The sequence below is a fragment of the Hypomesus transpacificus genome, chromosome 9, assembly GCF_021917145.1.
Source record: "Hypomesus transpacificus isolate Combined female chromosome 9, fHypTra1, whole genome shotgun sequence".
NCBI lineage: Eukaryota > Metazoa > Chordata > Actinopteri > Osmeriformes > Osmeridae > Hypomesus > Hypomesus transpacificus.
This window is the reverse complement of record NC_061068.1, coordinates 22115300-22127187: the sequence shown is the minus strand read 5'-3', so window position 1 is coordinate 22127187 and position 11888 is coordinate 22115300. Positions and strand designations below refer to the sequence as shown.

The window sequence follows — 11888 nt, the reverse complement described above, 5'->3', positions numbered from 1 at the left end:
TGGCATGTGTTTGACTGCTTTTGGAAACAGCTTTAACGTTAGTTGTACGACAAAATTACTGTGTCTTATATTTCCAAGAGTCAGGCATCACTTTTTAAAGATTTCTTTAATTTTTTTTACTGGTTTTGTTTTGTTTCTTAATTGTTTTGGTTGTAAATACTGTAAATCCACCCCTGCCTTGATTTAACATGTTCCTTGAAATTTTCAGTTAAATATTTTTGAGACATTTTGCATCCTTTTTGAAGCTACAGTATGCAGTGCAAATAAGGATTTGCAATAAAGTTCTTAACTATCATTTATTTCATGTTTTTTGAAGTGTGTTACTATGCACCTCATGTGAGCTGGGATCTGCCTCAGTCATTCATCACTAATACTATTCATTACTCATGAGACACATGAGAACTGACACACATAATCCTTATAAAAAAAAGAAAAAAAAAAAGCTTTTCCTTCATTGAGGTCTAAAGACAAGTCATGGTCAAAAACAGGAATAGTTTTCACAGAGGTTGCCAATAGAATGACCTTCCTCAGGTTCCTCCAGAGTGCCTGTGTGTGCTGATAGGTCCCTGGGGAGGGAACTTGGAATATTCCTGCCTGTGTTTTAACTGCAGTTTGTATGTGCTCATCTCAACACTAATGGGAAAAGTTGAACTGAACCAGAGTCTTCAGGCAGGGACCACTCTTCCTGTCTGGGGGCTGAGGCTGGGGCCTGGAACAAACTAACCTGCACTTTTATTTCACACTGGCTCCGAGAAAACAGCTCCCCTTACTATGGGCCTCCATAAGCAGGCCTGCCATTAACTAGAGGGAAGGGGAGGGGAAAGGAAGGCACAAGGGCTGGGTTAAATAACTAGCATGCTCGCTTGAGTCCCCCCGCACTCTCTTCCATGCTCAGTGAGTGTGCATGTATGTTGTCCAGCACAAGGTGAATACGTGTTCCTGTATGTGTGTGTCATTGACGGAAATCTGGATAACATGCCCCCCCCTGCATTATGCGGCACACGTGTGGCCCACGAGGCCGGGGGTGGATAGGCTTTCTGCACATTTCTTGCCTCTTTTGGAGATGACGAAGCCAGCTCACATCTGGATGCATTTTTCCAGCTTCATGGTGCCACTGTGTCAGAGTTCACTCCTGCTGTAATGATCGTCGGGATTCCTTCGCGACGCCGGATCGTGTCGTTTTATTTTCACTGAACCGTGTTTACTTTCGAAACGGTGCGAGGTTGAAATGGGATCCCGCTTCTTTCGTTTGAAGAGGGTTGTGGGAAGTGGTCTTCTGATTGATATTCCCTACAAAAGCAGGTGTAGGAATTCACTGGCTATAGTACAGAATGATAGGATTGAAAACCTTCTTTTAAACCTACGATAGAAATGGGATATTTGGATTATCTCTGTACAATGGTCTAAATCCACAATAGAGAACATATGAATTAGGTCACACCTACAAAATCGTCTTAATCTTTTTTCTTTCTTTTTTTACGTAAGCCTATTGCAAACAAACCTTTTTCCCTGTTCGGTTTTGAAGATATGACCAATACAACTTTTCTTACTTTAGTTCCTCTAGTGACACTGTCTCCTCTGACTCCTAACTCTGCTTGGACTTGGCAAGACCTCATATTGCTTCATTTCCTGCCCCCTCCTCCCGCCCACCCCCTCCTCCCCCGTGTGTTCTGGGGTTAATGTTTGTCTGGGAAGCCCGACCAGGTTCTGTTGGCCGGGTCTCATGTTGGGTCCTCAGCGCACACCAGCCCACGCTTGGACACCATCAAAAAAGATTTCCACTCTGTTCCAGTGTTATGGTGGTTAAGAGAATATTCTATAAGTAAGGTTGTTGTGAAAATAATCTAGACGACCAACTGCTGGAAGTGATAGTATATCTAACAGAACTATAAAACGATCGCACTTGACACTATTATGTAGGTGAGGTTTCACACGTGTCCTTACTGTGACATGCCCGGGAGTAATAGCCGAGCAAACACAAAGGTTTCCTCTAACACACAGACTGAAGCTAGGGTGTGTTTAGTGGCCTGTTTTATCAAGAACTGCCCATAAAGCAAACCTCAAAGTTCATGGTGACTTTCAGCACACCCTTTCTCTTTACCTGGGCCTCACCAACCCAAACCAGGGTTCCCAGGAAGCGGCGAATCTAACTTTGTAACATGAGACTACGGTATCATTCCCTCTGACTACAGCCATTTCTTATGATTCCTGTCACTGGGGGCATCGGCGGGAGATACAATAGGGTTGAAGGGATGACTCAGATCTTTTCTGGTTCGGAAAATTGTCCTGCTTCTTTGTTACATTTTCATGTCCAGGTAGCTGGGAGTCGCATGGGTCTTGGGTGAGGTCACCGTGAGAACCCTAGGACACTCAACACTCTGTTTCCAGGAGTTCCAAGAGGAACTCCATCATGTCCGACCCACTGCTCCACTATCCACCCTTTGCCTTGAATAATGTATCTCGTTGAGAGGCTGTGCTTTTTGAGGGGAAGAGTGTCTGTGTGTGTGGGAGGAGGAGGAGGGAGGGAGGGAAAACTGCCGACTTCACATTGTGAGGTGAGCATGTGTTCCCTGTTCTCCCTGAAGCATACATGCACTCAGGGTCTCTCTGGGTTCAGTAAAATATTCAACAGCTAACGGGCTTATTTTCTCATTGAAGAAGGACGGGATATTTTCTGTGAAATACTTTGAAAGAGACTGATCTGATTTACTACATTATTGTGATGGCCTTTGAATGTAGTCTTTGAACGTAGTCAGAGAATGTTTCTATTACTGCATTTTCCAAACTTGACTTTAGGAGTGGGGAACACAAGGTCTGTGGGTGCCCGTATCGAATCCCTCAGAATATGTCATGTACAGTTAACAAACAACACTTTTGGCCTTACCTTCGCAAATCACATTACCATTTAAGAGTATCTCACTAATGGAATGATGAGCTGCTTATGTAAGGTGATTTTCCATCTCTGTAGTTCATATGCTAATGTGTTCCAACCTGGTTGAGTAGTTCATATATTTGAACACCACATTTGAAAACGCTCCTGCACAAAAATGTATCCCTCTGTCTCTGTCTGAACACTGGATATCTGGATATAGCTGGATATAGCTTTTAACAATTAGTTGGAGGTGTGTCTTCATTTCTTTATGTCAATCCCACAGGCATCTGATGTTAAGCATAGATATAACCTTCTTGATGGGTTAGAATGTAGACTGGACAATAAAACCAATCATTCACTGTTTTTCGGGCCAGTGACAAGGTCTGTTAGTTACTGTCTATGGGAGGCTGGGGTTAAAGGGATGCGGACACCAGAGCTGACAGATTCAAGTAACTGTATGTCATTCGGATGCATAAAGGGCCATTGTCTTTAGTCTCAGTGAGGAGCCTAATCATGCAGCTGTGAGGAAATCAAAAGTACCCCTTTATCAGAAAGTTTGTATTTGTAACCTGCTGGAGCACTAGCAAACAAAAGTTATAATGCTCAAGGTATGTTTAAAAGCGTACGTTTCATAACATAACTTTATACAGTGGTCTAGGCCTATGCCTTTCGTACAGGAACATCTTGTTACCGAATGTTGCAAACAGCCTTCTTCTTATCATTGATATTAAACAGATCCGTGTCTGAGTTGTAAACGGTACGTAAACGCATCAACATTATTGATAAATTGACTCGTGTTTGTTCGGAAGAGAGAACTGCGTAACGGATATCGCTAACCGATGTGCGCCATTGACATATTTTAACCTCCCTCTTTCCCAGTGTTCTGAATGGAATGAAATACTAGGCTATGAATCTTTGTAAACCTAGCTCTATTCATTACAATTTAACTGTTTCATTCCAACCTATTCCAACGTTTGGTTTGCCAACATATAATAGTTACGATTAAAATATTCTATATAATATGCATACATTTTATTTTTATTTTACATTTATTCAATGTATAGGCTATATTATTTGCATTCACATTCGTAATCCATAAGCTTTGTTGCGAACCCTCAAGTGAGTGAATGAATAAACCTAAGTTGGACGTTCTGCATCTTTAAATTTCACACAACTCCTCCTTCTCCAATGACATGATTGTCTGCAAAGCCCCTTTTAGTTCGGACTGTCACGGCGCTTGCTGGAAATGACAAACGGGAGGCGGTCGAAAAGCAAATGTGCAAGAATACTGCGTTATGGCAATATTTTATTTTACGAAAAAGAACATACATCGCAGCTCAAATATAGACCCAAAACGTGCTGATTAACGTCGACGACACAGAAATAATTATCACATTTGGACTAAAAGAAAAATATCCTTAATGTTTTCAACCCTGGTGTGTTCATCCCGAGCGAGCGCTCTATCACTTGCTGTAACGAGGAACATCAGCGGTTCCAGCGGCAGGAGAAGTTTTGCGCCGTGATTTCCCTTATGTTACTGCAAAGAGCAACCTAAATATTTCCCTAATGAAAATAAATCTTTGGAGCGGTTCCCGGGACGTGACTATGATGATGTCGAGCAAAAGTGTGGAATGGCTGCAAGAAGAATTGGAATCCGGTGTGAGCTCACTGCTCTTACTGGATTGCCGATCGCACGAGCTCTTCGAGTCTTCTCACATCGAGACGGCCATCAATCTGGCCATCCCGGGGTTGATGTTGCGGAGACTAAAGAAGGGGAATTTACCTATACGCTCAATTATCCCGAATAACGAGGACAAGGAAAAATTTGTCAAGCGGTGCAAAACAGATATTGTGGTTCTGTACGACGAGGCCACCTCGGACTGGCAGGAAAATGGGGTGGCAAGCTCTGTTCTGGGGCTTCTCTTACAGAAACTGCGGGACGATGGTTGTAAGGCACATTACTTGGAGGGTAAGAATGGATTTTAATAGGCTATTGTAATGCATGTTTGCAGGTTGACTATGTTTACATTTTGTTCGTAAATAACTGTATGCATATGTCCCCTCTGTCACATTGTCAACGAACGTCAGAAGTGATAGAAACATTTCATAAACTTTTTTCTGTCGGTCTTCATTTGTGTAACAGAAATATAGCATCATATAACAAATTAAGTCATACATAAATAACCATGCCGAACATAAGACATGGGTGTGTACAAGTTAACAAAAGCCTATGGACACACACACAAAGTTAGTTTGCTACCTTGTATAGCCATTTTATTACATTGTGACATTATATTCGGCCAGTTGTGAGAATATAACTAAGTATAATCCTTCTGTAGTTAAATCAACGTCATCGTTAATTACCAATTTTTATGATTCATGATGAAAGATTTATTGTTGTGTGTTCAACCATTATCCTAAACTTACATTTCACATTGCTAATATTGCATTGTAACCTATAGCCTTATTGTACTTGAATTTGAAAAAAGTTTGATATATTATAGTATACGTTTTAATTTCCAAATATGGATTTATTTATCATAGCCTAGGATTTCCATTGCCTCCCGATCACCAAAATAAATTAATACTAATCTTTGAACATATTATATTGGTTAAGAATATAGTCATCTAGTCTACATGTGTTGACTGCACTTTTAAAGAGTGTAGTCTAAAACAAATGTTTTCAATTAATTTTCTAAAATGGCTCCGCCATGTTGTCCTCCTTCAGGAAAAGACATGCATTTCATGAATGAACACGAAGAAAACGATCTAGTGTCTGAAGCTTACTTTACTCTATGCGGCACTAGCAAGAACATTCTTTACACGTTAAAACAAATAGCTATACTGATCATCTTCTGACGAGACGTTTCTCGTATTTAGTTGGAAGATATTAGAAATATATTTTACATGGTGCAGGCTCTCTGTCATTCACAAAAAAGTACACAGAACAGTGCTTTCTGTCCCCTCCCTATCAGACGAGTGGTCGAATCTCTCCAGGGTTTACCGCATGCTAACTGTGTCAACACAGAACGCAGGGAGGCATCCTTTACATGAATGAACAGATTATCATTGATGGGTTTAAAGGCTGCACTTAAAATATACCACCATATGGTATTTTGTTTAAAGGGGTATAGGCATGGTATAGCACTGTATAGCACTGTATATTTAGTTGCTCAAAATATGACATACATTTAATGGTGCAGTATTGTATACAGTGCAATATACATTCATATGTGTAACATGTTCAAACACCAAATCTACCATTGGATGAAACAAGTGATCCTGGCACAGTTTTAGACAAACCCTGTATAGAGTGAGTTGGCTTAAAAACATACTTGTTCTTCTCTGGTCCTACACATTTGCCTCACATGTTTTTCATGTTATTAAGACATATCTCTTGATTTTATTTTCAGGGGGATTCAACAAGTTCCAAACTGAGTACCCAGAACACTGCGAGACCAACCTGGACTGCTCCTGTCCCAGCAGCTCCCCCCCTGCCTCCGTTCTGGGCCTGGGGGGGCTCCGCATCAGCTCGGACTGCTCCGACGGCGAATCAGACAGGGAGCCCGGCAGTGCCACGGAATCGGAAGGCAGTCCCTTGCCCAATAACCAGCCAGCATTCCCCGTTCAGATCCTCCCCTACCTTTACCTTGGGTGTGCCAAAGACTCCACCAACCTTGACGTGCTGGGGAAGTACAACATCAAGTACATCCTCAACGTTACCCCCAACCTGCCCAACATGTTTGAGCACGACGGGGAATTCACGTACAAACAGATCCCCATCTCGGATCACTGGAGCCAAAACCTGTCGCAGTTTTTCCCCGAGGCTATTTCTTTCATTGGTAAGTATGTGGCCTCTGAACTCCTCGATCCTCTGATGTTTTTGATTGGTTTTGTGTCACTCCTCGTGTGTTATTGATTGACACCTCAGCTCATCGCGTTTTCTGTTTAGAGACTACAGGAATTTTCCTTCTTTAACAATAAGCCTCTGCTTTAGGCATATAAAGCAAATATGAAGGTATTTTTGAGCGTATTCCTTTCTTGAAAGTGATAGTTCTACATTTTATTCATCCATTAAGCACATCAACACAAAATACACTTAAATAGGCAAGCAGCACTTTTTTTAAAAGTATAATTGCATTAACAATGCATCAATAAAAGTATTACTCGCAACATTAAGAATTATAATTACATAATGCAGCTATCGTAGGGAGCCATTCCTAGATGCAAGCAGCACAACATTGTTTCATGCTTGATTGATTACAAACACGAGTGATTCATGTCCTCTCAGAGAATTGTGGTATTTCCTGAAACATAAAGGGTTCGCAGGGTGAAAACCCAGATTCATACCTCCTTCACTGTGACGGTGGCAGTTTCTCTCTATGTCAAATCATTCTCTTAGATTACTTTAGGTCTTGGCCATGCCATCTGTACATCCATGCATTTAGTTTCACTTTTAATTTCAAATCAATCTATATGAAGATACATCAGATGCAATTTTGTAGTTTTTCATTCTTTACAAATAATACATGGGCATGTTTATTTTTATTCTGCATTGCTCTTGGTATGTCTGGTGCAGTGTTTGGTTTGTATGTACCACCGTTTAGGACATCTTGAAAAGTTCTATGATGTTATGTTGTCCTGGTCTAGCGACTTCTAGAATGTGTGTCAGGGTTCATGACTCCACAACTGCGAAATGCTCTTGTTAGTGGCTCAGACCTGCTGTATGGCCTGTGAACTATTTAGTTTGTTTATGGCATCCGTTTCTTGCAAAGATTTATGGATCGCTTCAGTCATTGAGGCTAAATTCCTTTCTTAGTCAAGATACTTCGACGAGACCTTTATTTTGGAGGGAGAGCAAATATAACTTGAAGTTGGCTCCTTGCTAGCATCCCCTAGTCTGTGAGCCAACTGACCTTGATCCTGTAGACAGAGATGCAGTTAGCGAGGGTAGGAACACCATCCACCAGTAAAAGAAAGAGGCCGTGCAGTACAGGGAGGAGGAAGGAAGCACTCTGCAAGCCAGTGCTAATGGCTTTGATAGTACCCTGTTGCACCAAATAAAACCCTGAAGGGTTGCATTTGTTAATAATTGATCATCTCTATTCATGTTTTTCTTATGTGTGGTGGCGAAATAACGGTGTGAACTCACATCGTCGACGCACTCCTTTCGTCGCCGACGAAAGAAAAGTCATTTCATTAAGAGGGATAAGAGCGTAGGCCGTCTGAACTCTGTGGTGTGGTAGCCCTCAGACGGTAACCGAAGTCTTGACCCATTTCTTTTTTGTCCCTGTGTCTTCTTTCTTCAGATGAAGCCCGTTCCAAAAAGTGCGGGATCCTGGTGCACTGCCTGGCTGGTATTAGTCGCAGCGTCACGGTAACGGTGGCCTACCTGATGCAGAAGCTCAACCTTTCTCTCAACGACGCCTACGACTTTGTCAAGAGGAAGAAGTCCAACATCTCGCCCAACTTCAACTTCATGGGGCAGCTCCTGGACTTTGAGAGGACTTTGGGTCTCAACAGCCCCTGTGACAACCACTCGCCCACCAATGAGCAGCTGTTTTTCACGACGCCAACCAATCATAATGTTTTCCAGCTCGACACGCTGGAGTCCACATGAAGACCGGACCAGGCAGGGGCCCGGTAGGGTTTGGAGCAGCCATTGTTTGAATGTTTAATCTCTGATCACCACAGGCTGTCACACCTGATAGCGAGACGAGGTGCTTGGGCAGGGTGAGAGGTAAAGGATGAAAGGGCAAATGGTATGCTGCTTAGAAAAGGCTTTTACCCAGAGTGTGGATGCCCTGCTCACGCTAAAGCTGTTGGGAAGCGGCTCGTCACGCCTGTGGATCGTTAAAAAGGATGTTATTGACTGAAATACAGAATGCTTCAGGACAGAGAGCTTCATTCAAAGATGGCAAAATGGAATCTGCAGTGCTTAATTTATTGTTGTCTTTCACTGACAACATCCTCGGGTCTTCTGAGGTGAAAGGTGCCAATGTGTAGTGTTTAAGGAGGTGATCTCAATGTACCGAATGTAGGGGTCTCATTTTACAAAACCAAGGAATTGACTCAAACACAACTATGTATGTATGTTCACGTGCATAATATAACGTATATGGACAGTACTTAACTGTGAGTATGTCTGCATCCATTGTATATCTTTGTATACATTAAGACATAATGTATACGTAAAAAAAAAAATTGTCAAAAAAACCCCCCCTTAAATAATACAATAACTTCTGATGAGATTGTAGCTATGAAGAAACAGACCAACAAAAGACAACGTTGTGATATTCTGGTTGTTTTTTTTTTCTTTTCTTTTTTCCTATGTTTGTAATGACCTAATGCAGTTTGCACAGTGGTGAAGCCATTCACTTCTTGGCACTTCAAACTGGTCCTCCAGGCAGGCAGATAAAGAGACATTCAGAGGCCTGTGGAGCAGCCAGTCCTAGGCTGCGACTAGCCCGGGCAGCTGGAGGATGGGGAGGGACTGGGGCTTGCTAGTGGGACGGCTCTTAGCTACTTAAAAGCTTATTGTTCCTCTACTGCATTCGAAAGATGGATCTTTTTGTGTCACTGCAAAGTCCTTCCACTTCGTCAAAGCGAGTGTATTATTCTGGGTTGATTCACCCGCAAGCCTTGGATATATTATGAATATTACAATTATATTACACAAAATAATGACTGTATCGTACAGAAAAGGCTGGTAGTCAAATGTCATATTATTTTCCATACGTGAGCACGCTATAATATGCTAGGCGACTAGCAGAGGGTTGGATGTTTATTTACTAGTGGAAAACCAAGGGATGAGAACTGTTTTTTTAAACTACTATTGCTGCTGCAGTCACAGGTAAAGGGGCGAGTGAGCTGAGTGTGGCAGCACACAGTACGTAGTGAGGAGGGTTTCTGGGATCGAAACACAAGACTGGTTCACAGGGGAAAACTGGTCCAAATGAGCAGGGTTGCTTTAAGCTAGCCTTATATAACCTTTTTAACTTCTTTCTAATGCTGACTGTTCAATACTATTTGTATCTCACTTTAGAAACTGTTGTATATAAGCATTTGTTGTTATTTAAATCAAAACATGGTAATAATGGACTAATTATCTTTTAACGGGTCTGATGAGGTTATGTTTGTTACTCTGCAATATATCGAAACACCTTTTGCAGTATTTTTTAGATCCAAGACCTCTGGTTTTTAACTCCTTTTCTTTTGTACTATAATTCTAAAGAGAGCTTGACTGCTTCTGGACTGAAGTCATTTTCACCTCGGGTGTTCAAAGTACAGGGCTTTATAGGATCACATAAAGTGTTTACTTAAGAACTCGGTATAAAGTCTTAAACAATGAGACAATGAGTACCTATACTAAGCATGTTTGTTTCAGTTTTTTCACCATGCATTACTCCATTAGATTAAAATAATCAGTCAAGGATTTTGTTTTATTTTGGTGTGCTATCTGCTATTCATGTGGCCTTTTAATATACTGTATATGAGCTTATATGCAAAGTTCCTCTCTTAAATACAGTATCCAAGATTAGTATTTTTCCCGCTTGAAAAAATTGCCCTGGTTTGAGGTCAAATCTACACCCCAATAAGGAAACATTGACAAGGTGTTCCCTTTCACCCCCAGGATTGAAATGTATTTTAGTGCAGAGCTTGTTTTATTTAAAAGAAAATCCTTGATATCAAGCTGCTTCTTGTGTTTGTGTCTTTGTGACAGCAAAAGATAAACTCGTTGTTTTTCTTTGTAAATTGCCAGAGCATAGGAACGATGGTTTCTGTGTCGTTTCTTGTAGCTACATCTTGGTAAGAATGTTTGGAGGAAGTGTGTATGAGAGAGAGAGATTGGCAGGGGGAAAAGGTGAAAGAAAAGTGAATGCTAAAAATGTTTATCTTACCTCACGGAGGAATTTTTCAGGGATTTTTTTGACAATGCATCTGCATCATGTTACAGCTTCAAACACATGTTCAGTAGCTGTTTTATATGTGCTGTATACATTTTTTTAAAGATGCAATCTATATATATGTATAAAACTGGGCTTGTAAACAGGGGTATAGTTCAACTTTCTGATTCATGAAGGATATAAATTGACCCTATGTATTGTATAGTATATGGAAACCAACACAGACATGTTTATACTGCAAATAAATATTGAATTATTTTTTCTTTACAACGTTCAGTTTGCCTATTTATTCACAGTACCTTTCATACAGGTCTTATTTTGTTTGTGTCCTCAAATGAAGGATCCCTAGGACTTAAACAACGACTGAGATGGATAGACTGAGAACAATGGATGTGATGAAAAGCAGCCAAACAGTTCAAAATACACAAAACGGTGGAAGAATAGTGACCTGTGAACTTGTTTGAAGTTTGTTCAACGTGTCAACCACAGTGTCTGAGAACTTCACAGTTCTGCAGCTGAAAGGCAGAAAGTGATTAAACTGCCGGGGTGCTGTGGTCAGTTAGCAGTACAACTGCTGGGTTACAGTCTTCTCCCTCCCGCCCACATCAGGCTTTCGCTTCCTGTGTGCTTCCTGTTACTTTGCTGTGGTTATGATGAACCATGTTTTCTAAGGCTTGTGACAGGAGCTCTCTATCCGATTGCTCAAATTGAGACTGAGCCGCTTCCCTTCTGCCTTTCGCTCTAGGCTATAGAAGGAAACTGTGAATCAGTGGTTAAAAAACATCTTGTTCATCTTAGATGTTGTTTCGTACGGTAAATACAAATACCGTATTCCACAATGTAAAACAAAGCCTGGTACTTGCTAAAACTACAGTGCACATTACTGTAAACACAGAATGTTAGAGTATTACTATTACTCAAAATTACTGTTACGCAAAATTGCCTAGAAAATGATGAAACCATGGTTTCCTTCCCCTTATTCTGTGTGTCTGTGTCTGCATGTGTGCACACATATCTGCATTCATGTGAATTACGCTACCGTGTCCATATACTTCCAATAATACTGTATTAGCCAATGTAGAATGTGCGGCAGAGTGGGCAAGGAGTTA

At 41.2% G+C, this 11888-nt stretch overlaps 1 protein-coding gene across 1 annotated transcript; it reads left to right on the top strand.

Annotated features, from left to right (window-relative positions):
- Positions 1–4081: 4081 nt before the first annotated feature.
- LOC124471091 (dual specificity protein phosphatase 7-like) lies at positions 4082–11049 on the top strand. The gene is made up of 3 exons (XM_047025430.1): positions 4082–4841; positions 6286–6714; positions 8182–11049. The coding sequence occupies exons 1-3, from the start codon at positions 4439–4441 to the stop codon at positions 8490–8492; spliced, it is 1143 nt and encodes a 380-aa protein (XP_046881386.1). The 5' UTR covers positions 4082–4438; the 3' UTR covers positions 8493–11049.
- Positions 11050–11888: the final 839 nt, after the last annotated feature.